The sequence below is a fragment of the Leopardus geoffroyi genome, chromosome A3 (genome assembly GCF_018350155.1).
Source record: "Leopardus geoffroyi isolate Oge1 chromosome A3, O.geoffroyi_Oge1_pat1.0, whole genome shotgun sequence".
NCBI classification, from domain to species: Eukaryota; Metazoa; Chordata; class Mammalia; order Carnivora; family Felidae; genus Leopardus; species Leopardus geoffroyi.
The window spans coordinates 29,843,226-29,870,341 of NC_059336.1; the positions used below are offsets into that span (position 1 = coordinate 29,843,226).

Here is a 27,116-nt window from a genome sequence, read left to right on the forward strand (position 1 = left end):
GTGCGCTCCCCTCGACCCGGCTTCAGGAGGTGGGAGGCGGAGCCCGCGGACTACGAGTCCCGTGGTGCCCCGCGCCCGCTTCCGGGCCCCGTGATGCCCTGCGGCGCGCCGGACGTGGGGCATCCTGGGCCATGCTGCGCGCGCTGAGGGTCCTGGGGGCGAGACCCCCGTGCGGGCCTTGGGCCCCGCTGCTGCAGCTGGTTCGCGGCCGCAAGACCCGCCATGACCCGCCGGCCAAGTCCAAGCTCGGGCGCATGACAACCCCGCCTGCGGTGGATCCTGTAGAGTTCTTCGTGCTGACGGAGCGTTACCGACAGTACCGCCAGACGGTGCGCGCCCTCAGGTGTGTACGACTTAAGGGGAGGCGGGCGTCGGCGCCGTGGGCAGTGTGTCCGGGCGGGCGTAGAGGGTGCCGACTTTGGCGCGTCTCTGCCCAGGCTTGAGTTCGTGTCCGAGGTGCGGAAGAAGATGCACGAGGCCCGGGCCGGGGTCCTGGCAGAGCGCAAGGCTCTGCAGGAAGCCACTGAGCACCGCGACCTGATGGCCTGGAACCAGGCGGAGAACCAGCGGCTGCACGAGCTGCGGTGAGTGGGCCGGGAGGCGGGGCGGGCCGCTGGCTGGCACGGGGGAGATTCAGCCGCACTGAGTCTCTGCCTGTTGCCCTCCACCCCAGGTTAGCGAGGCTGCGGCAGGAAGCGCGGGAGCAGGAGCAGCGGCAGGCGGAGGAGAAGGCCCGGCGGGCCCGAGAGGCACAAGCCTGGGTGCAGCTCAAGGAGCAGGAAGCGTTGCAGCTGCAGGTGGGCCGTGTCTCCAGGGCCTGGGGCTAGAGGCCGGGAGCTCCGCCTGGGCCGCACTCGGAGTCCTGGGCGCCGCGAAATGGGGCACTGGCTGCGTGCAAAGAGAGAGTGAACAGCCTTGAGTCTTGAGAGTTAGCACGTAGGTGAGGATTTGGGAAAGATGGCGTGCGAGGAGAGTGCAGAAGTAAGAGTTGACATTGGAAAGTGTTCAAGTACCTGGGTGATGGTAAGCCTGCATCTGGGAGGGACCCCTGGTTCCACAAGGAATTCGTATTTTGCCTTACGGGCGATAAAGTCGTTGAACTTATGTTCTAGGCTAGGATATCAGGTATGAGGCTTAAAAGCAGACCAGTTAGGAGTGATCCAGCAACAAAGGACGGGGTCTGAATTAAAGTAACAAAAGGAGAAGGACAAGTTTGAGAGAGATTAAGAAGGACATTGAGGCGACATTGAGGAACTGATTCCACCTAGCAGGTCCAGAGATTGTCACAACTGGTGCGATTTCTTATCTGAGAAAGACGAACGTGGTAAGGCTGCCTGATATTTTTCCACTGGAAGGTCCGCAGGATCGTAGCTGTAGTGGGATCCTCCTCTACAGAGGTCCTAGGCTCCAAGCATCCATCCAAAGAGAGCTGGAGCCTCTCCCTTAGTGGGCAAAAGGCCAGTAGGCAGCAGGCATGTGCCGGAGACTTCCATTCAGCTGGCCTTCTCTCTCACAATAGGAGGAGGCAAAAAATTTCATCACCCGAGAGAACCTGGAGGCACGGGTGGAAGAAGCATTGGACTCCCCGAAGAGCTACAACTGGGCCATCACCAGAGAGGGCCTGGTGGTCAGGCCACAGCACAAGGGCTCTTAAGAGCCCAGTAAGGACAGTGCCCACCCAGGGACCATGTGTGTATGGGGTAGGAGGGTTGGGCCTGATCTGGAATAAACCAGTTGATGTTTCTTACGAAGAAGGAAGCTCAACCTATTCTGGTGGCCCTCACATTCTGGCCTCTGCACCCACCACTTGGTCAGAAACTCCCATACACAGTGCCCTGTTCTGCACCCATGCACAACTCTGCAAAGCACCAGACCTTAGAGGTTTCCATCTCACAGAAGCAGAATGGATCATAGTCCCCTCAGGCAGCCAGGTCGTCTACTAAGTGTCATCAAAGACTGGTTGGGAAATTACAGTCCTTGGGCCCAACTTGGCCCGCTGCCTATTTTTGTAAATAAATTTTATTGGATCACGGCTACACTCGTTCACTGACTACTTTCACACTACAGTGGCAGAAATGGGTAGTTGCAACAGCAACATTTGACTTGCAAAGTCTAAAATATTTTATACATGGGTTTTTACAGAAGAAATTTGTCAGCTCCTCATCTAGAGCGTTAGGACTCCAACCAGATTGTCAAATATCACCCAGTACCTGAGAAGCAAGCTAACCACTAGCCAAAGACCTGCTTCTGCCTGACCCTGAGATTTGCGGCTAGGGTCTGGTGTGCCCAAGACACAAGACAAGGAGGAGACCCCATTTCTTCTGGTGGCTCTTTCTACCCATGGCCTCAGTGGCTCACATGCACCCTGGCACTGCCAGCTTCCTTGGACCATGCCCCAGATTGGTACTGGTTGACCTTTACAAGGTTAGTATGGCTTATCAAGCACTTGGACCAAACCCTACAGGTACCAGAAATACTTGTAATTGAAGTTCACAAGGTGGAATAAGTGAACATACAGGTTTATGGCCCCTATTCAGACACAAGTCCTCATGTTTCTCAGAGCCAGAGCTGGTGCCCCTTTGTCACCGTTCACCTGAACTTGCCCAGTTACCGCCAGAGGAAAATGAACAGAATCCTAGTTTCTTTCCCCAGCTCCCATGTTGCTGAGACGATCTGGAAACACCTAAGACACGATAGCGTTTTAGGGAATATGAGCCATCCCTCAACATTTAGGTGAGGAAGCAGGTATAGAGGTATAAGCAGAGGGCCAGTGGTTATATCGCCTTGTACCCAGCTCCCATCAGGGCCTTGCACCCCTGACGGCAATGGCCTCCCTTCTCAGGCTGATTAATGTTTTCCCTGGCAATGAGCCCAGGCACAGGACAGTGCAGTTCTTGATTTCAGGTGCTCATTGTAACTTCTGAGGTGAGAGCTGATGGGTGCACACTGTGGGCCATGGGTTGACCACTGTGCCCATAGCCTTGGGCTTCGTTGTGGTAAGAAGTGGACCATCTGGTCCCCTGCAGTGGAAGCCTTTGGTAAGCTGTCACATGGGACATGGCCTGTGTGAGGAAATCCGGTTTCCTTCTTGCTAAGTCCCTGCCCTTCTGCACCAGGATCCAGACACAAGCTGTCTTCACCAGAGAAGAGTGTATCACTTGAAGCTCTGTCTTTGGGCTGCTTATTTCCCTTGGGCTGCGGCTGTCCTTTAGGGTCCTGCATGGGGCTGTAATTCCTTAACATTCACTGCTGATGCCAGTATGTCATGCAGAAGCACCTGTAAACCAAGCTTCGGTGTTTTTATTTTTCACCCATCTTCCTGGTATGGGCACCGATAGGCAGCTTACTGGTACCTTCAGGTTAAATCAAGCCCAATCCCATCTGTACCTATATCTAATGGATCATAGAGTGTCGTTCGGTGCATAGGGAAGTTATCGTATCCTGCCTGGTCCAGACTGTGGTTATGTGGTGTCCCTCGGAAGAATGCCTAATCTCTAATAGAACCCTGATAGTTAACCTGATGGCCTCAAAGACACCAGGGGCTCTTCTGAGTTTTACCTCAAGTTCCAAATATGCCTTGGGTCTGCTATATACAATGTGAGCCTGGATCTCCTAGAGAATCTTCTCTTGCTCAAGGCCCCACCTAAGCATAGTAGATTTGAGGGCTACCCAGTAAATGCATTTGGGTAACAATACCCAAACGAAAGTGCTTTCGCCAAGATTTGAAGAGGCCTGCCTCCCTACCATGCTCTGTGCACAATGGGGCAGTGAGGGTAGTTTGAGGGGCAAGTGCAATTTGTGTTTCACTTGGCTGGGGGTGGGGGGTGGCAGTAAGTATGCCAACCCCCCACCCCGGGAACTTTGCTGGGTGGCCAGTTTTTCCCTAGGATTTGTCTCCCCAAGCAAGCATCAATGTTTTACACCTGGATTACTGCCCCTTCCAGTTCTCCGAGATCAGCAACATGACATCAGTGAAGTGGACCATCAAGATGTCCTGGGGTGGGTGGTCAAGGTCTTGAGGATTAGGCTGAGCAAATTTTCGGACTTATTAGGGTGCCTGACTCAGTAGGATGTGCAACTCTTGATCTCTTGATCTTGGGGTTGTAAATTCAAGCTCCGCGGTGGGTGTAGAGATTGCTTAAAAAGAAACTCTTAGGGGCGCCTGGGTGGCGCAGTCGGTTGAGCGTCCGACTTCAGCCAGGTCACGGTCTCGCGGTCCGTGAGTTCGAGCCCCGCGTCAGGCTCTGGGCTGATGGCTCGGAGCCTGGAGCCTGTTTCTGATTCTGTGTCTCCTTCTCTCTCTGCCCCTCCCCTGTTCATGCTCTGTCTCTCTCTGTCCCAAAAATAAATAAACGTTGAAAAAAAAAAAATTAAAAAGAAACTCTTAAAAACAAAAAGCCCACAAAACTGCAGAGTTACTCACATCTTGGGCTGGGTGGCAGTGGTATACTGCCGCCAGGTAAAGGCAAATTGCTTGTGGTAGTCCAAGTGGGCAGGAAAAGAGAAGAGTGCATTTGCCACACGGATGGGCCTTAATCTCTCCTATCAAGGAGACCACACTAGACCTGAGCAAGCTTAAGGTCATTCCCCAGATTTTTCCAGTATACTCCAAATTTTCTGTGTGGAATATAGTTACAGGTATCCAATATTCCCTGAAATCTTTGGGAGGTTCCCTCTGGAACTTAACCCTGTGGTGGTTTTCCTGACAAGTGCAGAGGTGAGAGGGCTCCCTGGGAAATAAGCCCGGCAGACTGCTGAAATAAGGCAATTCTGGATTCCAGCAGGAAGAGTCAAACTTGCAACTCCCTTGCCTTCCCAGGAAGGAAGTCAAAAGCGATATTTACAACCCCAAATCCCGAGACCAGCGTTTCTCTTGGTCGCTTTGATGAATATTTATCCTCCCTGCAAGTAAGTGTATAATCCATAAAAGTGAACATCCATGTGAAGAAACAGAACATGGGGTCCAGTTCATATAGTTCTGCTTCCAAGGCCTCAGTAAAGTGACAAGGTCAGAGCTGCATAGGCCCCACCCTCACCAGTACTCCACAGTGGCGCTGTGGGTCACAGAGCCAATAATCACCCACAAACGCTTTGGCATTTCCCGTTGCTGAGGGTAAAAACACAGGTAAGGGATTGAAAGTCTCTGGGAAGTTGTGTTCTCTTTCACACTCTTATTTTTTTTCTTTTCATTGCTGGCCCCTGGGGGAAAGAGATGGTCCAGGAGTGGGATTTTGTGCCTACGGATTCCATAGCCACTGTGATGTCCTACAGGTGGGTGGTCAAGGTCTTGTGAGTTTGAGACACAAACGAAATTTGACATGTGGATGTCAGTCATGGCTACCGCACCTTTGCCCATCCTGCCAGACCCCAAGTCCACAGGGGCTGGTGCTGGCAGACCTGCTGCTGTTGCTGTTGAAGTCCAGTCTCGTGCAGGAAAGCAGGAGCCACTTGTGGCTGCAAGAGGTGACCCAGATGCTGAGGGGAAATGTGGGTTCACCCTTCCTCTGGCCGCAAGAACAAACCTTGCCGGAGACTTTTAGGTTATTGTCCTAACGGAGGCCAGCTGGCAAGGCAGTGTGGGCATATGGTGTGCAGACCTCCAGCCGCCTGTGCAACGGAGGATCGTGGATGAACAACTTTGCGGCACTGTTTGTCACAACTTACAGGATGTAGAGCGAGCTCTGCAGAATTGTACTGCAGGGACTTTTTCTTTCAATCTTTAAAAAGATTTTTAGATTTACTTTGAGAGAGCGCATGAGTGAGAGAGAAGCAGAGAGACGGGGGGGACAGAGGATCCAAAGCAGGCTGTATGCTGACAGCAGAGAGCCTGACACGGGGCTCGAACCCACAAACCATGAGATCATGACCTTAGCGGAAGTGGGCCACTCAACCAACTGAGCCACCCAAGCGCCCCTGCAGGGACTTTTTAAAAATAAGGTGAAATGGGGTCACCTGCGTGGCTTGGTCAGTTGAGTGTCCAGCTCTTGATTTTGGTTCGGGTCATGATCTCTTCTTGGTCATGAGATCAAGCCCCGTGTGGGGCTCTGTGCTGGGTGTGGAGCCTGCTTGGTTGTCTCTCTCTCCCTTTCTCTCTGCCCCTCCCCCCCTTCTGTCTCTTTCTCTTAAAATAAATAAATAAACATTTTTAAAAATGACTTTAAGGGGCACCTTGGGTGGCTCAGCTGGTTGAGTGTCTGACCTCATGTTGCAGGTCGTGATTTCATGTTTCACGAGTTCAAGCCCCTCATCAGGCCCACCACTGTCGACGTGTACCCGGCTTGGGATCCTCTGTTCCCCTCTCTCTGCCCCTCCCCCACTCACACTTTGTCCTTCTCAAAAGTAAAATAACTATTTTTAAAAATAATCACTTAAAAAAAATAAAAGTTTAAAAAAGTGAAATGAACTTGAAGACAGTAATATATTTTGACAATTAGGGATTTATACTTTCTGAAATTCTGTAAAAGTTATTAATAATTATATCACTTGCTTGGTTGTTTTGTTTTTTTTTTTCCTTTTAATTTGAGAGAGTGAGCTCAAGCAGGGGGCAAAGGGAAAGAGAGAGAATCTTAAGCGGGCTCCGTGCTCAGCACGGAGCCCAACAAGGAGCTCAATCCCACGACCCTGGAATCATGACCTGAGCTGAAGTTAAGAGTCGGATGCTCAACCAACTAAGCTATTCAGGTACCCCATACGTCACTCCCTTGTTCTTTGGTTTTGTTTTGTTTTGTTTTGTTTTAAGTTTATTAATTTTAAGAGAGAGAGAGAGAAAGCACAAGTCAGGGAAGGGAAGAGAAGAGGGAGAAAGAGAGTCCCAAGCAGGCTTTGCCAGCACAGAGCTGGATGCCAGATCCGAACCCACAAACCGCAAGATCATGACCTGAGCCCGAGTTGGACCCTAACCCGACTGAGCCACTCAGGTGCCCCACTCACTTGGTTTCCAATCTGAAAACATTCTGACACTTGTAATTTTTGTCCAAAACAAATGTAGCTCAATTCCAACTTCTAATAATGTATAAACTGTATTTGTCAAAAGGGGTTTTGTGTAAAATATCTCCAAATTAACGTTTGGCAAAAATCATAATTAAAATGTGTATTTTTGAAAGCAGCTGTCTATACCCCTTTTACCATCATTCGTCGGGACTGTCACTTCCTTGTGTGAGACACGTGTTTTTTTCCCTCTGAATATATTTTTTTTAATGTTTATTTATTTTTGAGATAGAGAGAGACAGAGCATGAACGGGGGAGGGGCAGAGAGAGAGGGAGACACAGAATCGGAAGCAGGCTCCAGGCTCTGAGCTGTCAGCCCAGAGCCCGATGTGGGGCTCGAACTCATGGACCGCGAGACCGTGACCTGAGTTGAAGTCAGACGCTTAACTGACTGAGCCACCCAGGCGCCCCTCCCTCTGAATATTTTGTTGCTCCCTGTAACATTCAAAGCCTAAGAGAAAATTTTTAGTAACAAATTTCCAGTATTTCAGTTCCTGACCTGGTGAAATTTAAGTCTGTGTTTGATTTTGGATGATCTTTGCATGTATACTAACTGCTGTTAAGGTGCAACTGATCTGGGGGTGACTTGAGCTGATTTGAGTCACACCTCTTAGCTTCCTGGACCCTCCTGTGAGTTTATAATGAAAATAAAATCAGATCTGGTAAAAAAAAAAAAAAAAAAAAAAATTCTCCAAGAAATAGGAGATGGTTTGCCTGATTGCCCCCTCACTGCTTCAATCTAGAAATCCATATGAATAAATCAAGGCTGCAAGTGGTTACAGTTCTGGTGCAATCTGCCTGGGCTTGAATCCCAGATCCTTCAAGTATCGTTGGGAACATCTCTTAGTCTCTGTGGGTCTGTTTCCTCAAAAGTAAAACAGGAACAATACTGGTATCTACCCATCAGATTGTTGTGGCAATTGAATGAGACATTCACGTGAAGCTAAGTTCAGTGCCTGGAACACAGTAAGTGCTCAGTACATGTTGAATGCTATTTTTTCTTTAATTTGAGTATAGTTGACACACAAAGTCACATTAGTTTCAGGTGGACGATACAGTGATTCAACAACTCTGTACATCATGCTGTGCTCACCACAACTGTACCTACCATCTGTCCCCATACAAGGCTACTGCAGTATCATTGACTGTATTCCCTATGCTGTACCCTTCATCCTCGTGATGTATCCATTCGATAACTGGAGGCTTGTACCTCCCACTCCCCTTCATCTATTTTCCCCGTCCCCCTACCCACCTCCCCTCTGGCATCTACCAATTTGTTCTCTGTATTTAAGAGTGTTTTGTTTTGTTTTTTTTATTTTATTTATTTTTTTTTAGTTTATTTAGAGAGAGAGTGAAGGAGGGGCAGAGAGAGAATCCCCAGGAGGTGCCCCACTGTCATTGCAGAGCCCAACGTGGGGCTCAATTCCATGAACTGTGAGATCATGACCTGAGCCAAATCAAGAGTCAGATACTTAACTGACTGAGCCACCCAGGTGCTTGTTTTGTCTTTTTTTTTTTTTTTTAGATTCCACTTGTAAGTGAAATCATATGGTATTTGTCTTTCTGTCTCTGACTTACTTCACTTAGCATCATACCCTCTAGGTCCATTCACATTGTCCCAAATGACACGATTTCGTTCTTTTATATGGCTGAGTAATATCCCAGTGTGTGTGTGTGTGTGTGTGTATGTGTCTTACATCTTTAGTCATTCATATTCATCTATCGATGGATCCTTGGACTGCTTCCGTGTCTTGGCTATTGTAAATAATGCTGCAATAAACATAGGGGTGCATGCATCTTTTTGAATTAGTGGTTTTGTTTTCTAGGGGTAAATACCAGTAGTAGAATTGCTGGCTCTTACGCAGTTCTATTTTTAATTTTTTGAGGAACCTCTGTGCTGTTTTCCACAGTGGCTGCACTGATTTATATACCCGCCAACAGTGCATGAGTGTTACTTTTTTCCCCCCACATCCTTGCCAACACTTGTAATTTCTTGTCTTTTTGATTCTAGCCATTCTGACAGATGTAAGGTGATATCTCACTATGGTTTGATTTGCATTTCCCTGATGATGAGTAATGTTAAGCATCTTTTCACGTGTCTGTTGGCCATCTGTATATCTTCAGAAAAATGTCTATTCACATCCTCTGCTCATTTTTAATGTGATTATTGGGGGGGGGGTGGTGGTATTATTTTTTAATTAAACTAGAGAACGACCTCAAATCATACCATGGGCCAAGAAGAATTACATACCAAATACAGTCAAACTGGGAATGAATTTCTGGAAGAGGCCAAGATCTGCCCTGCAGCTCCCCTTACCTCCAGCAGAGGGCAGTCTTATCAAGACAGTGACAGCACCCTCAAAAATGTAAAATTTGACCGCTGTAGTACTTGACTTAGGATGGCTCGACTTTACAATGGTACAAAAGCAATATACATTCAGTAGAAACCGTACTTCGACTTTTGAATTTTGTTCTTTTCCCAGGCCAGCGATACCCAATCCAGTACTCTTGTGATGCTGGGCGACAGTCACAAGCATCCCCCTCCCGCAGACGGTTAAGTGCCCGTCTGGGCGCCGCTGCTTTTGCTTTGCTTCCACCTTTGCTATCGTTTCTGCTGCCATAGCATCAGGCGGTGAGGACTGAAAAAAGGGAGCTTCCCCACTCTCTCTGACTTTAGGAGACGATATCCTGACTCCCCAGACCAGACAGGACTTTCGGAATCGTTTCTGTCCACACTGGTGCGCACGTTGAGTTGTGGCCGGACAGTACTAGAGGGGAAAACATGGTCGGCTCACCCACTGGTGCCCTGGAACTTCGTATTCCAGTCTCCCTCCCCACCTGCCTGCTACCGTTCACATTTCAGAGTCCTCAGGCAGCCACTCCACGCATTTTGTCCAAAATTATAGCATGCTAGCATTCAGTGAGAGAGTCAGGGCGAAGTATGCGTGTGTCATCTTCTACAGAACAAGAAACTTCTTCTTACTTTAAACTTTTTAACTGAAATATACATACCTTGGGGCGCCTGGGTGGCGCAGTCGGTTAAGCGTCCGACTTCAGCCAGGTCACGATCTCGCGGTCCGGGAGTTCGAGCCCCGCGTCAGGCTCTGGGCTGATGGCTCAGAACCTGGAGCCTGTTTCCGATTCTGTGTCTCCCTCTCTCTCTGCCCCTCCCCCGTTCATGCTCTGTCTCTCTCTGTCCCAAAAATAAATAAACGTTGGGAAAAAAAAAAATTGAAATATACATACCTAAAAGTGCACAAAACTTAAATATTTTGCTAATTTTCACAAAATAAGCCTGGTGCAAAATCAACACCAGATCAAGAAGCATCTCTCTGATGGGAGCCCCTCTCCCCTCCTTCCCCTCCCCAGCACAAGGAATTCAGTGGGCCTCCGTTTGAACCTCATGTAAATGAAATCACACCTTTCTATCCATATACATCCTTCCACGTAACACAATGACTGGGAGATGTCTTCACACGTAGTAGTAGTTTGTTTCTTTTCGTTGCTTTATTGCTATTGTGTAAGTTCATTTAGTCCACTTTGGTGTTGATGGACACAGGGGCTGTTTCCGGTTTGGGGCTGTTACAAATAGTGCCGCCAAGATAAGCACCCTTGGATGTGTCTTTTGATGCTCAGAGGTATGTTTCTGGAGTGGAACTGCTGGGCCATGTGGTAAGTACAGGTTCAGCTTTAGAAATCTCACTGCAGGGAGATTTCCCAGCTGTTCTGTATTCACGTGGTAATGCTAGCCTTTTAAATTTTAGCTAGTCTTTTTTTTTTAAGTTTATTTTTTTGTTTTAGAGAGAGAGAGAGAGCAGGGGAGGGGCAGAGAGAGAGAGAATCCCAAGCAGGCTGTGCCCCGGCCAGCGCAGAGCCCAATGTGGGGCTCGAACTCACAAATTGTGAGATCACGACCTGAGCCAAAACCAAGAGTCTGATACTAAACCAACTGAGCCATCCGGGTGCCCCAAATTCTAGCTATTCTTGTGAGCATGTATCTCCTGATGGTTTTAATTTTAATTTCCCCCCAGTAACCAGTGGGATAAGTACCTTTTCATTTTTACTGGACAACTGTTTCGCTTCTCTTAAAAATTTTAAGGTTATTTAAGTAATCTCTATGCTCAACGTGGGCTCAAACCCATGACCCTGAGATCGAAAGCCACACACTTTTCCAACTGAACCAGCCAGGGGCCCCTGGATAATTGTATAGCTTCTTTTGTGGCTTTCTCTTGGCTCGTTTGTCTTTTTCAGTTGATTTTGTAGGAGTTTCAGATTGTGACTATGAGCCCTTTATTGAGTGTGTATGCTGTGCTAATAAGAGTGATTTGATTCACGGGGATCTTTGGGAGGTACTAATTATCATGGGTCTCCCAGGTCTTAAATAATCAGGAAGCCCACTAAGGTCACACTCTAAATGGCCAAAATACCCTGTCTGTGGTGAATTGGGGCCCAACCTGCACCCCTGCAATATAACATCCTAGTCCCTTGCCCGGTCACCAGACCTGTCTTCATTCATAGACCAGGGCCACTTGGGTAAAGGAAAAACCCTACAATAACATTACAGGTTTGTACTATAAATCTTCCTCCTAGTGTTTGCCAAAGAGTCCAGTTACCTGTGTAACTGGAGTAGGGGAGGAAAAATACCCAGACCTTCCTGGAATTTCTGGGTACACTAATCCCCAGGGACCCAGAGTTCCACTGTGGCCCTCTGATCAGAACCAAAGCTTGTGGCAGTCAGGACGTAAGTAGGACCTAGGAAACAGGATGTAGCCTCGTACCTTTATAAAATATATGTGTGTTGGGGTGGGGGGGGGGGCAGTGAGAGATAACCCCATGGAAACCCAATGGCTTGCCACGTCAATGACATTTCTGGGACTCCTATGTCTGGGGCAAGTTGGGACATGTCGTCAAAAGTAAGAGAGATGTCTCACACTGTGCTGATAGGGAAAACTAAACATACAAAAACTCCTGAATCTGGCAATTCCACCCACAGGTATATACCCAAGAGAAATGATACATCTGCCAAAAGACACACAGAGGGTTGTTCATAGAAGCTCTATTCATAATAGCTAAAAACTGAAAATAACCCTAAAGTCCACCAACAGAGTAATGGGTAAACAGCTTCTAGTATGTTCGTACAACTGAACCCTACCCAGCAATAACACAGAGTTGAGCCATGACTGTATGTAACAGCAGTGGGTGAATCTCCGGGAGATTATGTAGAGCAGAGAAAGCCAGACATAAAACAGGACATACTCTATGATTACACCCAGATGGATTGGGAACCAGGCAAAATTAACCAATTATGATACTCATTAGAGGAGAGGCTCTCGGGATGCTGAACAAGAAAGTGCACGGGGGTCTCTGCGGGTGCTGGTCGTTGTACTATTTTCACAGTGTGTCAATAGGTAAAAATCCATTGAACTGTACACTTCAGATTTGTACACTTTATATAAATTTCACTCTGGTAAATAAAATTGAAGGAAAAATACTTTCCATCACAAGGACACGATGACGTAGTGAGAAGTGACTGCATAAATTTGTTGGCCATGAAGGTAAAGAGGGCATCATATGAATATCCTCTTTGTATAAACGTGTGTTGCTTTTGTTTTGTTATTTTTTTAAAGTTTGTTTATTATGAGAGAGAGAGACAGAGCATATGAGCAGGAGGGGGGGCATATGAGAGGGGGACAAAGGATCCAGAGCAGACTGACAGCAGCAAGCCCAATGTGGGGCTGGAAGTCACGAACCAGGAGATCATGACCTGAGCTGAAGTCGGTCGCTCAACCAACTGAGCCACCCGGGCGCCCCTAAATATGTACGTTGCTTTTATAGTTAACAGCAAAACAGATGGTCTTTCTACCCCCAAAAGATGATGGGCAAATTGCTATACCTTGCGCCTTTTACCCCTGAAAAGGGGACACAGTGCATGGTGACCCTCTCGATTTTGGGGTCCACATTGGCCACCCTTGAATGTGCTGTTCTGACCCATGTGCCCGAACCAGAACGACTGCTGGCTCGGAGAGTCTTCTAAGGCAAGAGGACACCACGGGCCATCCAGCTGCATGGAAGGCAGTTCTGCCTTCTAGACCTGTGACCCAGAGAGTCCCCTCGTGCTTAAGATGTCCCCCGTGGACCAGAATGCTGGGGAAGCCTGTGGCAAGCTCCAGTGAGATCTCACGTCAGAAGTCCCTCAGGTTTCAGAACAAAGCTATAACCCTTTTTGACAAGTCTCTAGCTCCCTTGGAAAAACAGATCTTCCCTAGTCCCCCAGCCCTGTCAGAGTTTGCCTGATGCTGACACTCCAGGTGGGTTTCGGTTAGCCTATTCTGTATCACAAACCACCCCAAACCTTCATGGTCTGAAACAATAAATACTTGTTACTGCTCACGAGTCTATGTCTGGATGATTCGTCTGCCCTCGGTTGGGCTCCCTCATGTGTGTGCGGCCCGCTGTGGGGCAGATGGCAGCAGGGACAGGGGCAGATGCACTGTCCCTGAACGCATGCGCCTTCCTCAATTCCTATGTGTGATCTCATGGGGAGTCTTATGTGGCCAACTGACCAAAGAGGAGGAAAACGGAGTCGTGTTTTTAAACAGCTCATATCCAGATGGCAGATGGCTGTGGTGTTGCTGTCTCGCTCACGAGTGGCCCTGAAGGACAGTAAGGAGATGGCTTTCCCCAGCTAGCAGCCCTGGAGACGCAATATCACAACCGCTTTACCTGGAACTACAGACACCCTTAGGGACAGGCAAGTAGCTGATGACTTGGCTTCATGATAAGGGGCTTGGTGCTTAGCAGCAATGTGAGGGGGAGGGGGGGTAACACGGAGGCCTGTGGGAGAGTATGTGGATGGACCTTCAGAACGGACCTGAAGTTGGGGAATATTAGTGCCTCTTTAGGAAGCTCACCAAAAGGACCTACAGCAGAGGTGGGCTGTCAGTAATCTGGGAGTAAGGTAACTCCGTGCCTGCACATGTCAGGCACCCTTCAGCCCCTCCCACCGCACGTCTTGTTGCTTGGACTCAAGAATGACGTGGTCACGGTGGTGGGGATTGCGGCCGAGTGCGTGCTCGAGCTCATGGACTTGCCCTCACCAACGCCGACCTGTCTACCGTCACTGCTGAGAGCCCAACCCGACAGCGGCAGGGACCCACCGGACACCTCATACAGCACGATGGATGTCCCACCAAATTGCCTCTGATGGAGGAACTCCCTTTATGGGAAAAGAAAGAGGGCAATGGCTTCTCTGGTCTGTCCGCACACCCATCCGAGAGGTGGGCCTCGGAAAACACCAGAAACAGCCTCCTGAGGGTAGACTTAGGGCCCAGAGACCACAGCGGGGGAGGGGGGAGGCTATTTTCGAGATCTGCAACCAAGATGTGGGGAGAGAACCGTTAGCCCCAACAAAGAAACCTCATTCCCGAACAGTCCTGAGAGCCTCGTTGAAACCACTCCCCAGGGCTGCTGTCCTTGGGGCTGTGCGATTTCTGTGGGAACTGCTCAGCCCCTCTGGCATAAGAATAGAGAAGGTGGGGGCGCCTGGGTGGCGCAGTCGGTTAAGCGTCCGACTTCAGCCAGGTCACGATCTCGCGGTCCGTGAGTTCGAGCCCCGCGTCAGGCTCTGGGCTGATGGCTCAGAGCCTGGAGCCTGTTTCGGATTCTGTGTTTCCCTCTCTCTCTGCCCCTCCCCCGTTCATGCTCTGTCTCTCTCTGTCCCGAAAAATAAAAAAAAAAAAAAAGAATAGAGAAGGTGGCTTCAGCATCGTAGACCATTCTGCGGGACACATGCACACGCCATCTCAGCCCTGTCAGCCCTACTGTCCCTCCAGCCACCGCTGGGAGTCCTCCCCTGGGGCTTCAACTGGCTCCACACCAGGACCATCAGGCGGAGGGGACACCACTCACCTTTCTTTCTTTCTTTCTTTCTTTCTTTCTTTCTTTCTTTCTTTCTTTCTTTCTTTTTTTTTTTTAGATTACTGCTCTACAGCACTCTATTGTTTCTATTTTATTTTATCTTTATTTTTGTTCCAGTATAGTTAAGATACGGTGTTATATTAGCTTCGGGGGTACAATATAGTGATTCAACAGTTGTCTCCATTCCTCAGTGCGGTCATGATGAGTGGGCTCTTATCCTCTTCCCCTATTTCACCCATCCCCCACCCACCTCCCCCCTATGGTTGAGTCTGTTTTTTGGTTAGTCTCTTGTTGCTAGTGTTCGTTTGTTTCTTAAATCCCACGTACGAGTGAAATCGTATGGTATTTGTCTTTCTCTGACTTATTTCAGCTAGCATTATGTTCTCTAGATCCATCCATGTTGCTGCAAATGGCAAGATTTCATTCCTTTGTATGGCTTTGTATGGCTGAGCAATATTCTATTGTATGTGTGTATGTATGTGTATATACATACACATGTATATGTATGTGTATATATACACATACATATATGTATATATGTATATGTGTATATACATATACATACATATATGTATATATGCATATGTGTATATACATATATACACATATATGTATATGTGTATACACATATACATGCATATATGTATATGTGTATATACATATACATATATGTATACATGTATATGTGTATATGTACGTATATGTGTGTGTATATGTATATATATATCACCTCTTCTTTATCCATTCATCTGTGGGTTGACACTTGGACACTCCTTCTGTAATTTAGTATTGTAAATAATGCTGCAATAAAACATAAGGGTACATATATTTCTTGAATTAGTGTTTTCATATTCTTTGGGTAAATATCCAGTAGTAGAATTTACTGGACTATATGGTAATGCTACTTTCAATTTTTTTTAATGTTTATTTATTTTTGAGAGAGAGTGCATGGAGGAGGGGCAAAGAGAGAGGGGGACAGGGGATCCAAAGCAGGCTCTGCACTGACAGTAGAGAGCCCGATGCGGGACTCAAACTGATGAACCAAGAGATCATGACCTGAGCCGAAGTCAGACACTTAACCGACTGAGCCACCAAGGTGCCCCTCTACTTTCAATTTTTTGAGGAAACTCCATACTGTTTTCCACGGTGGCTGCACCAGTGTGCATTCCCACCAACAGTGCAAGAGGGTTCCTTTTTCTCCACATCCTCGTCATATTTGTTCTCCCAAGCCACGAGCACGGAATATCCTTTCATTTGTTCATGCCGTCTTCACTTTCTTTCATCATCAGTGTTTTATAGTTTTCATAGCACAAGTCTTTCACCTTCTTGGTTTAGTTTAGTCCTAGCTATTTTACTATTTTTGGTACAGTTGTTCTTGCTTGTTTAATTGTTTTAATATCTTTTTTTTTTTTTTAATTTAGCAAGAGGGCAAACACGCAAGCAGGGGAGAGGGGGAGAGAGAGAGACAGAGAGACAGAGAGAGGGGGTGAGAATCCTAAGCAGGCTCTACACTCAATGCAGAGCCCAACACAGGACTTGATCCCACAGCCCTGGGATCATGACCTGAGTTGTAATCAAGAGTTGGACACTCAACTGACTGAGCCACCCAGGTGCCCCTATTTTGGGTGCAATTGTAAATGGGACTATTTTCTTAATGTCTCTTTCTGTTTCTTTGTTATTAGTGTTTATAAATGCAGCGGATTTCTGTACATTGATTTTGTATCCTGCAATCTTACTGAATTCACTTATCAGTAGTTTCGGGTGGAGTTTTTAGGGTTTTCTGTATATAGTATCATGTCATCTGCAAAGAGTGAGTGTTTTACTTCTTTACCAATTTGGATGCCTTATTTATTTTCTTGTCTGATTGCTGTGGCTAGGACTTCCAGTACTATGTTGAATAAAAGTGGTGAGAGTGGACATCCTTGTCTTTTTCCTGATCTTTGGGGGAAAGCTCTCAGTTTTTCACCATTGAGTATAATGATATCTGTGGGGTTTTCCCATGTGGCCTTTATTATGTTGAGATATGTTCCCTCTAAACCTATTTGTGGAGTGTTGTTTTTTTTAAATCATGAATTGATGTTGCACTTTGTCAAATGCTTTTTTGACATCTATTGAAATGATCGTATGGTTTTTATCCTTTCTCTTGTTGATGCGATATATCACATTGATTGATTTGCAAACACTGAAACACCCTTGCATCCCGACACTGTTCACCTCTTAAAAAGTTAACGGGACATATATTTTATGACCCCGCAAATTTACTCCTAGATAACTACCCAAGAGAAATGAAAACGTGTCCATGCAAAGACTCGTATAGAAATGCAAGATTATTATAATGGTCAAAACAGGAAACAGTTAAATGTTTGTCAGCTGGTGAATGGATAAGCAAAACGAGGTACATCCGTGAGCTACTCAGCAATAGAGAAGAACCAACTGCTGACACATGCAATCACTTGGATGAGCCTCAAAAACACTATGGCAAATGAAAGAAGCCAGACACGAAAAATTACACACCATATACCTCCGTTAATAGGAACTTTCTACAAAGGGTGAAACGACATCAGTGGTTTCCTGGGGCTGGCAATGAGAGCAGGGAGCAATGGCAAACAGGCATGAGGGACATTTTCAGGGAATGGAAGTGTTCTAAAACTGGATTGGGGTAAAGGCTGCACAACCGTTTACTAAAATCGTCAGACTGTGTGATTACAATGGGTGGGTTTTATGCTACACAAGTTATACCTTATTGAAATTGTTTAAATAGTGAAATTCCACTCTCATGTCAGCCGCATTTGGCACAGCTGATCATTGCCTCCTCCTTGAAAGCCTGTCTTCACGCTATATTCTTGTTCTTACCTGCGCTCCATCCATGGTATGTTTAAGAGCACAGTTCAACCCTTTCTCCATCTCTACTCCTCCTGGGTGAGCTCACTCAGGTCTATGCCTTTAAATATTGATACTGATGATGTCCAGATGAACGTGTCTTCAGCCTAGCCCTCTCCTGAACTCCCGACCCTCGTATCCAAACGCCTGCTCAAAGTCTCCTTCAGATGTGGGATGGGCATCTCGAACATCATATGCCCACACTGAGCTCCTGCCCTTCCCAACCCAAAGCTGTGCCACACTCAGGGTCCTCATCCCAGTTGATGGCAGCTCTGTCCTGCCCACTGCTCAGCTCTAAAACCTTGGAGTCATCTTGGATTCCTCTTTTTCTCTCTCGCCCGTATCCAACCCATCAACAACCCCCAACTGACACTTCCTTCTAAACATGCCTGGAATCAGATCACTTCTCCCTCCACACACCCACCATCTTGGTCCAGCCCGCTGTCATCCCCTGTGGGGATTCTGCAGTAGCTCCCTCACCTGCTTCCCTGATTCCACCTTTGTCCTATAGTTTTTTCACAGCATAATCTCCAAAGTTGTCCTAATAACTTGTAAATCCAGTCACATCGCTTCTCTCTGCTGAGCCTTCCCTGGTTCCCCATTGCATTTGGCCCAATCTGACCTAGCCCCACATTAACATTCTCACCCCAGGTCTTTGGTCACTCACTCTGCTCTGGCCCCTCTGGCCTCCTTGCTGTTCCTTGAACATGCCAGACACATTTGCACCTCAGGACCTTTGCACTTACTATTTCTGCTGCCTAGAACACTCCCCTTCCGTGACAGGCAGAATTCCAAGATGCCCCTGTCTGTAATCACTCCTGATATCTACACATTTGTGTACCCTCCTGTTGCATATGAGTAGGAGATGTAACTTTCTTCTAATCAATAAAAATCATGGTAAAAATGATGAGGTATCACTCCCTTTATATTATATGGTAAAGGTGAAGGGATTTTGCAGATATAGTCAAGGTCCCAATTATCCAAATTAACCAGTTTGACTTTGAGTTAAAAGAATGATAGAGATTTCACTATGTTGTACACCTGAAATTAATGTAACGTTGTGTATCAACTATACTCGAAAATATTTTTTAAATTAAAAAAAAATTTTTTAACGGTTATTCCTTTTTGAGAGACAGAGAGAGACAGAGCACAAGTGGGGGAGGGGCAGAGAGACAGGGAGACACAGAATCCGAAGCAGGCTCCACGCTCTGAGCTGTCGGCACAGAGCCCGATGTGGGGCCCGAACTCACGAACCGTGAGGTCATGACCTGAGCTGAAGTCGGATGCTTAACCCACTGAGCCACCCAGGCGCCCTAAAAAAAATTTTTTTAGCGTTTATTCATTTTTGAGAGGCAGAGGGAGACAGAACACGAGCGGGGGAGGGACAGAAAGAGAGGAAGACACAGGACCCAGATTCTGAGCAGTCAGCACAGAGCCCAATGCGGGGTTCAAACCCACAAACTGTGAGATCATGACCTGAGCCGAAGTCGGCCACTTAACTGACTGAGCCACCCAGGCACCTTTCAAGTAAAAATATTTTAAGAAAAAAAGAAAAAGAACAATAACAGAAAAAAAAAAAAAAAAAAAGGGGGAAAAGAGGGGTGCCTGGGTGGTTTGATAGGTTAAACATCTAACTTCAGCTCAGGTTATGATCTTGCAGTTCGTGAGTTCAAGCCCCATGTTGGGCTCTGTGCTGACAGATTCTTGGGATTCTCTCTCTCCATTTCTCTGTGCCCCTTCCCCACTTGCACTCTCTTTCTCTCTCTCTCTCTCTCTCTGTCCTCCCCCACTCACACTCTGTCTCTCAAAAATGAATAAATGTTAAATTTTTAAATACTTTTTTTATTTATAACATTTATTTTTTTATTTTTATTTATTTTAGTTGTTTAACTTGTTTTATTTTTTATTTTTTCAAATTTACATCCAAATTAGCATATAGTGCAACAATGATTTCAGGATTAGATTCCTTAGTGCCCTTTACCCATGTAGCCCATCCCCCCTCCCACAACCCCTCCCATAACCCTCTGTTTGTTCTCCATATTTAAGAGTCTCTTATGTTTTGCCCTGTTTTTATATGATTCTTGCTTCCCTTCCCTTATGTTCATCTGTTTTGTATCTTAAATTCCTCATTGGATTGAAGTCATATATTTGCCTTTCTATGACTAATTAATTTTGCTTAGCATAATATCCTCTAGTTCCATCCACGTAGCTGCAAACGGCAAGATTTCATTCTTTTTGGTTGCTGAGTAATACTCCATTGTATATATATATACCACATCTTCTTTATCCATTCATCCATCAATGGACATTTGGGCTCTTTCCATACTTTGGCTATTGTCGATAGTGCTGGTATAAACATGGGGGTGCATGTGTCCCTTTGAAACAGCACAGCTGTATCCCTTGGATAAATGCCTAGCAGTGCAATTGCTGGGTCGTAGGGTAGTTCTATTTTCAATTTTTTGAGGAATCTCCATACTGTTTTCCAGAGTGGCTGCACCAGTTTGCATTCCCACCAGCAGTGCAAACGAGGTCCTCTTTCTCCGCATCCTCGCCAACATCTGTTGTTGCCTGAGTTGTTAATGTTAGCATTTTGACAGGTGCGAGTTGGTATCTCATTGTTTTGATTTGTATTTCCCTGATGAGGAGTGATGTTGAGCATTTTTTTTCATGTGTCGGTTGGCCATCTGGATGTCTTCTTTGGAGAAGTGTCTATTCATGTCTTTTGCCCATTTCTTCACTGGATTCTTTGTTTTTTGGGTGTTGAGTTTGATAAGTTCTTTATAGATTTTGGATACTAACCCTTTATCTGATATGTCGTTTGCAAATATCTTCTCCCATTCTGTCGGTTGCCTTTTAGTTTTGCTGACTGTTTCCTTCGCTGTGCAGAAGCTTTTTATTTTGATGAGGTCCCAGCAGTTCATTTTTGCTTTTGTTTCCCTTGCCTCCGGAGACATGTTGAGTAAGAAGTTGCTGAGGCCAAGCTCCAAGAGGTTTTTGCCTGCTTTCTCCTGGGATATTTTGATGGCTTCCTGTCTTATATTTAGGTCTTTGATCCATTTTGAGTTTATTTTTGTGTAGGGTGTAAGAAAGTGGTCCAGGTTCATTCTTCTGCATATCATTGTCCAGTTTTCCCAGCACCACTTGCTGAAGAGACTGTCTTTATTCCATTGGATATTCTTTCCTGCTTTGTCAAAGATTAGTTGGCCATACATTTGTGGGTCCATTTCTGGGTTCTCTATTCTGTTCCACTGATCTGAGTGTCTGTTCTTGTGCCATTATAATATTTATTTATTATTGAGAGAGAGACAGAGCATGAGCGGGGGGGAGAGGTGGAGAGAGATGGAGACACAGAATCTAAAGAAGGCTCCAGGCTCTGAGCTGTCAGCACAGAGCCCGATGCAGGGCTCGAACTCACAAACCGTGATATCATGACCTGAGCTGAAGTCGGCCGCTTAACAGACTGACCCACCCAGATGCCCCATAAATGTTAAATTTTTTAAATACATAAGTAAACTTTTAAAAGAAAAAGAATAATAACAAAAATGTAGGTCTTGGTGGGTCTGGCCTAATCAGGTGATCCTTTTAAAAGAAGTTTCCCTATGCTCAGAGACTGGAAGCACCAAAGAGAGAGAGATCTCTCTCCCTCTGTTTCTGGCCTTGGAGAAGCAAGCCATGAGTTCTACAGCTGCAAGCAAATGAATTCTGCCAACAATCTCCCAGGCTCCGGGATGGAATGCAGCCTGGCTGCCATCTTGACATGACCCCTGTGAGACCCTGAGCAGAGAACCCAGCTGAGCCATGCCCAGACCCACAGAAACTGGGGATGGGGGGCGGGGGTGGGAAATAAGTGGGTGCTGCTTTAAGCTGCCGAATCTGTGGTAATTTGTTATGTAGCCATAGAAAGCAGGGCCACCTTTCAGATAGCCACGTGGCTTCCTTCTTTCCTTATGCCCAAGTGTCCGCTGTTACCTTCACAAAGAGGCCTGGACTGAGCACCCTGAGAAAAATTGCAACATGCCCCCCCCTTTTTCTCTACTGCACTTGCTACCTCCTAACCTGCTGAAATAGGGTTATTGTTTAATGCCTCCCCTCCTCTGCTAGAATATAAGCCCCTGAGAACGGGGAGTTTTGTCCGTTTGGTTCGCCAGTGTTTCAGGCATCTGCACTGGGACCCCGTGCATCTTCGGAGGAGGAGGCCTTGATGAGCTGAAGGAATGCCAGCCCTGGGGGGCCTTTATGCGAGGGCAGTTTATGTGCATGTGTTAACTTGGGTGAGGTCAGGGTGCCCAAAGGACAGGGAGAAGGCCCTTCTGGGGCTGCCTCCAGGGTCAAGCCCTTGGCCTTCTAGCCCGGCAATACCGATGGGCTGATTTGGGTGAGAAACAGGATTGGCTGCTGACTGTAATGAGGTCGGCCTGACCAGCTCCTCATGCCAGGCGGCTGACACAAGTGTCTCGGGGCCAGCCGGGCGCTGTGACCCGCGCAGCCCCAGCAGCCTCAGCACTCTTTTTGAGGAGGGTCCACAAGAGTGGCGGAGCAGCTGCGGCCATCCTAGCCTACGTGTAGAGCCTGAGCCCACTGAGTCTGCTCTGACACTGGCCTCATTTCCTCTGTGCAGTGGCAAGTTGGGCTTCCCAGGGAGCCCTCTGAGATGGCGTCCAACATGCTGAGTGTTCGTTACCAGAAGCCCTCGGGACCCACACCCGTGGGAGGGAAGGGGTCGAAACAGGATTAGGTAGAGGGAGAACTTGTATGCAGGCCTCAGTTGACCTTATGGAGAGTTACGGAACCAAAATAGTCCTTCATAGTTGCCCGGCATTCGGCCAAAATGGACCAGTTATTGGATATGGGCCACCAGGGAAGGGTGTGACCTTGGGCCAGGCAGCTCTCTGCAGCTGAGACAGGCCCTGGATGGGTGGCCACCAAAGGCTGTCTGCTGACCACACTCCCAGCAGCTGGGTGGCAAGTCCCTTCTTCTTCTTCTTTTTTTTTTTTAATGTTTATTTATTTATCTTGAGAGAGAGAGAGATAGAGAGTGATTGGGATGGGGGCAGAGAGAGAGACAGAGAATCCCAAGCAGGCTTAGAGCCCCATATGGGGCTCAAACTCACAAACCGAGAGATCATGACCTGAGAGGAAATCAAAAGTCAGACGTTCAACCGACTGAGCCACTCAGGCACCCCCAATTCCCTTCTTTTTTTAAGATATATATATATATATATATAAAATCTCTACACCCAACGTGGGGCTCAAGCTCACCACCCTGATATCAAGAATTGCATGCTCATTAGCCTGAGCCAGCCAGGTGCCCCAGCAGGTCCTTTCTTTCTTATTTATTTATTTTTAAGTTTATTTATTATGAGAGAGAGAGCATGAGCAGGGGAGGGGCAGAGAGAAGGAAAGAGACTCCCAAGCAGACTCCCACTGTCAGCGTAGAACCTGATGCAGGGCCTGAACTCATGGTCCGTGAGATCATGACCTGAGCCAAAATCAAGAGTCCTTCTCTTAACCAACTCAGCCACCCAGGTCCCCACCCCCCACAGGTCCCTTCTAGAAGGATTGGTTCTGAGCATCTCCTTGTTCATGACATTGACCAACATCCCTTCCACTGTGGCGGTCTGTCTTTATCTGTAATTATTTTCATTTTAAGATATATTAAAAATGCAAAAAAAAAAAGCACTCTTTTTAAATGCATAAAACAAAAGACATAGGATTACAAAAGAAACCAAGTATATTTATATTCAGATATCAAAATGTTAAAACAAATTTGTGATACAGTCACAATGCTTATTTAAAGCATTAGATATTAAAAATTTTAAATATATATTAAAAATATAAATACATAAATGCAGCATTAGATAACGTCCAGTAACTGCCATAATTTCAAAGTGATGATGAGTCTAAACAATGTTTGGAGACATTTGCAATAGCTGTAATGTGATAGGAGAATATCTGTCATTTTGATTTGTGGCAAAGCCACATGCGTTGCAAATCCCACTGGTTCTTTGCCCACCTCATGGTTGAAGCAAAGGTTAAATTTCGGTTAGAAGTTAGAGAAAATAAAGCCCTTTCCCTATACAAGTTCCAGGTGCAGGGAAGCGGGTGCTGGTGGGAGGGAGGAAGTGGGTTCCTGGAAATTTGGGCTCAGCGATCGGGGACCTCGGGAACAGAGGAAACAGGATGTGCTGCGGCCAGGGCAGAGGGCAGATGGGGAGCCTGGCGGGGTCCAAGGGTCTGCCCTGTAACCCATCCACCAGGTATTGGGAGACGAGCTACACAGTCCTTGGTTGGGCCGCAGACCCCCATACTCCCTGTCCCACTCTAGGTCACCGCACAGGCCACCCTCCCCCGCACGGCCTGACTGTCTGCCTCCCCTGCCCCCAGTCCATTAGCCGATGCGGTGACTGTGACAGGGCCAGGCCCCTGCAAATGAGGGGGCGCGCCGGGCGCCCAGGGCCTGACCCGCAGTGACCCGCTGTGACCAGTCATACGGCGGCCCTCTTAGACAGGGCTCCGCCTGCTGCGGTCCCAGCCATAAAAAGGCCGGTGGGAGAGTCGCCGCCGCAGCCGCCGCCCCCGACCCAGTGTGTCCACACCATGGCCGGCTCCAGCCTCGCCTGCTGCCTGCTCGGCCTCCTGGCGCTGACCTCCGCCTGCTACATCCAGAACTGCCCCCTGGGCGGCAAGAGGGCCGCGCTGGACCTCGACGTGCGCCAGGTGAGCCCCCGCCGCGACCCACCGCCTCTGTCCGCCCCGCCGAGGCCCCAGGGGGTTTAGTGGACGTGCGCCCCCGCCCGTGACTGCGGCTCCTGCACACCCCGAGCCCGGGCCCCCGGCCTCGCAGGGCCCGCGCTCACCCCCCGCCCTCCCTCCAGTGCCTCCCCTGCGGCCCCGGGGGCACAGGGCGCTGCTTCGGGCCCAGCATCTGCTGCGGCGACGAGCTGGGCTGCTTCGTGGGCACGGCCGAGGCGCTGCGCTGCCAGGAGGAGAACTACCTGCCGTCGCCCTGCCAGTCGGGCCACAAGCCGTGCGGGAGCGGGGGCCGCTGCGCCGCCGCGGGCATCTGCTGCAACGACGGTGCGCTGCCGGGGCGGCCCGGGGGCGGCGGGGGCGGGGCCGGGATCCAGGTGGGGGCGGTGCGGAGGTCCCGGTGGGCGCGGCCCCGGGGGCGGAGTCCAGGTGGTGCCGGTGCGGAAGTCCCAGTGGGCGTGGCCCCCGGGGCCGCTGCGCCGCTGCGGGCGTCTGCTGCAGCCCGGGTGAGCCGGGGCCGGGGGGCGCGGAGGGGGGGCAGAGGCCGAGGACCCGGGACCCGGAGGGGACCGCGCAGGGCGGCCCCTGACCCGCTGTCCTTCCAGACGGCTGCCGCGCCGACCCTGCCTGCGACGCCGAGGCCGCCTTCTCCCAGCGCTGAGCCGACGGCCCGGACAGCGGCGCAGCGCGCCCCTCGCCACTCCGCAGCCACCCCCCGAAATAATGAAATAAAATAAAGCAGAATTTTCTCCCCCTGCAACTCGTCTGGCGTCTCGTTTTCAGAAACGGGAAGGAGGGCGCTGGGGGAACCCCGAGGGTCGCGCCTGGCGGGGCCTGCGTCTCCGGGCAATTCCGAGCGGGAGGGCCGGGGTTCGGGGCGCGCCGTTCCCGCAGCCGAAGTCCTGCACGGGCTGGCGAACGAGGGAGACGGAAACAGACCCCAGCTTCCCGCTCCAAACAGAGCTGGGGGCCTGTAGCAGGTGGCCTTACCAGGAACATTTCAAAGAACCCAAACGACGGGGGTGCTGACAGGGAACCAGAGGAAGGGGAGGCGGCCAGTGGCGGGGGAATGACTTCCCTACCTCTGGAGGGAGGCTTGAACCGCGACCCGAGGGCTGGGTTTGGGGCCTCGCAGCTGAAGGGCTTTCACGTTTCCGAGGAGCTGGACTCCAGGCCACCGGAGGCCACTGGTGCGCAGAAGAGGTGGCCGAGCTGCCGAGGACCCAGCAGGCCTGCCTCTGCCTGTGCGGCTGAGGAACTTGGCAGTGCTGGGGACCCCGCGGGCCAGGGACTCCTGGGAGCTCACCGCTACAGAATGACCGCAGAACACAAAAGCCGCCAACAATCTTCAACCTATTTCTCGGCCATTCCTGGATCCAAAACCCTTTTGGGAATCAAGACGGCCTAATTCCTCTTTCCCAAAACATGCGGTCATTCACTTACCCGAGCAGTTTCAGAAGGTCCACGGCCACACTCCCCCTGCAAGTGAAACAGCAACAGATCGCTGTTAGAAAAAGTGTAGTTTCTAGGGCTTTCTCCCACACTGGAGGTCTGCATAGCACCCACACACACAGCAGTATGCGGGTCTCACCGGGTGGAGACAGAAAAAAATACCCTGAAGCGGACCGTAAGACTTTTTTTTACCATAAATTACGAAAACAGGCAAAATCTTGGGTGAGGTGGTGACTGGAGGGGGTCCAAGGGCAATTCTGGTCATACTCTCTTCTCCTGGTCTGGGAGCTGGTAAAACAGGTGTGTTCATTTTCCGAAAACTTAACATGTGCATGTGATTTGCTTTTATATGTATATCATATTTGAATATATTTTTATATTTTATAGGCATATCGCATTTGAATAAATATTCATTTTAAAAATGAAAAAAAGATCATTATTGCTAAGATGTGTAAGAAGAATAGAGATGAGGCTTTTGAAAATCCCAGTGGCTTACAGCAACCTGGACTGTGGTTCTTTTTGTTTGTTTTTTTAGTTTATTTGTTTTGTTTTAGATTTCACATATAAGTGAAACCATACGGTGTTTGTCTTTTTCTGTCTTATTTCAGTTAGCATAATACCCTCTAGGTCCATCCACGTTGGCACAAATCGCAAGATCTCACCCTTTTCGTGGCTGAGTAATATTCCACTGTATAGACTGCCGTCCTTGCTGAGGCCATGAGACTAGCCCCTCCTTTGACCCCACATCTGGGGGGATTAGTCATCAAAAGGGACACGAGATAACTCAAAGCGGAGTCCCGTTTAAACCAACCATGAGGAAGGACTCGGTGTACTAGCTGGGTATTTGAGGACAGTCTCAGAGTTCTGTGTCCCTCAGAAACCACACAGCCAGGGAGGGCTGCAGCTATAGGTGACCGAGCTCCTCAACTAGAGACGTGTGGGAACGGATTTGTGCTTTCCCGAGCTGGAGAGTCCCCCCCGCCACCTTAGCAGGAAGTCTGGGATCTCCCCTGGGACCTCACTGCTTCCCCTGAGTGTCCTGGGGTGCCAGCCCAGCTGTCCCCACTCTGGGAGAGAACTCAGGTCCCCTCACCCACTCAGGCACCCACTTTGCTGTCCCACTCTTCCCA

The 27,116-nt window shown here is 48.5% G+C and overlaps 2 protein-coding genes across 2 annotated transcripts; both read left to right on the plus strand.

Moving 5' to 3' along the window:
• The first annotated feature begins 85 nt into the window (after positions 1-85).
• MRPS26 (mitochondrial ribosomal protein S26) lies at positions 86-2,030 on the plus strand. The gene is made up of 4 exons (XM_045445119.1): positions 86-343; positions 438-584; positions 674-797; positions 1,520-2,030. The coding sequence occupies exons 1-4, from the start codon at positions 132-134 to the stop codon at positions 1,652-1,654; spliced, it is 618 nt and encodes a 205-aa protein (XP_045301075.1). The 5' UTR covers positions 86-131; the 3' UTR covers positions 1,655-2,030.
• Positions 2,031-24,279: 22,249 nt separating this feature from the next.
• Positions 24,280-25,294, plus strand: OXT (oxytocin/neurophysin I prepropeptide). The gene is made up of 3 exons (XM_045445122.1): positions 24,280-24,501; positions 24,660-24,861; positions 25,140-25,294. The coding sequence occupies exons 1-3, from the start codon at positions 24,382-24,384 to the stop codon at positions 25,193-25,195; spliced, it is 378 nt and encodes a 125-aa protein (XP_045301078.1). The 5' UTR covers positions 24,280-24,381; the 3' UTR covers positions 25,196-25,294.
• The last annotated feature ends 1,822 nt before the right edge of the window (positions 25,295-27,116 follow it).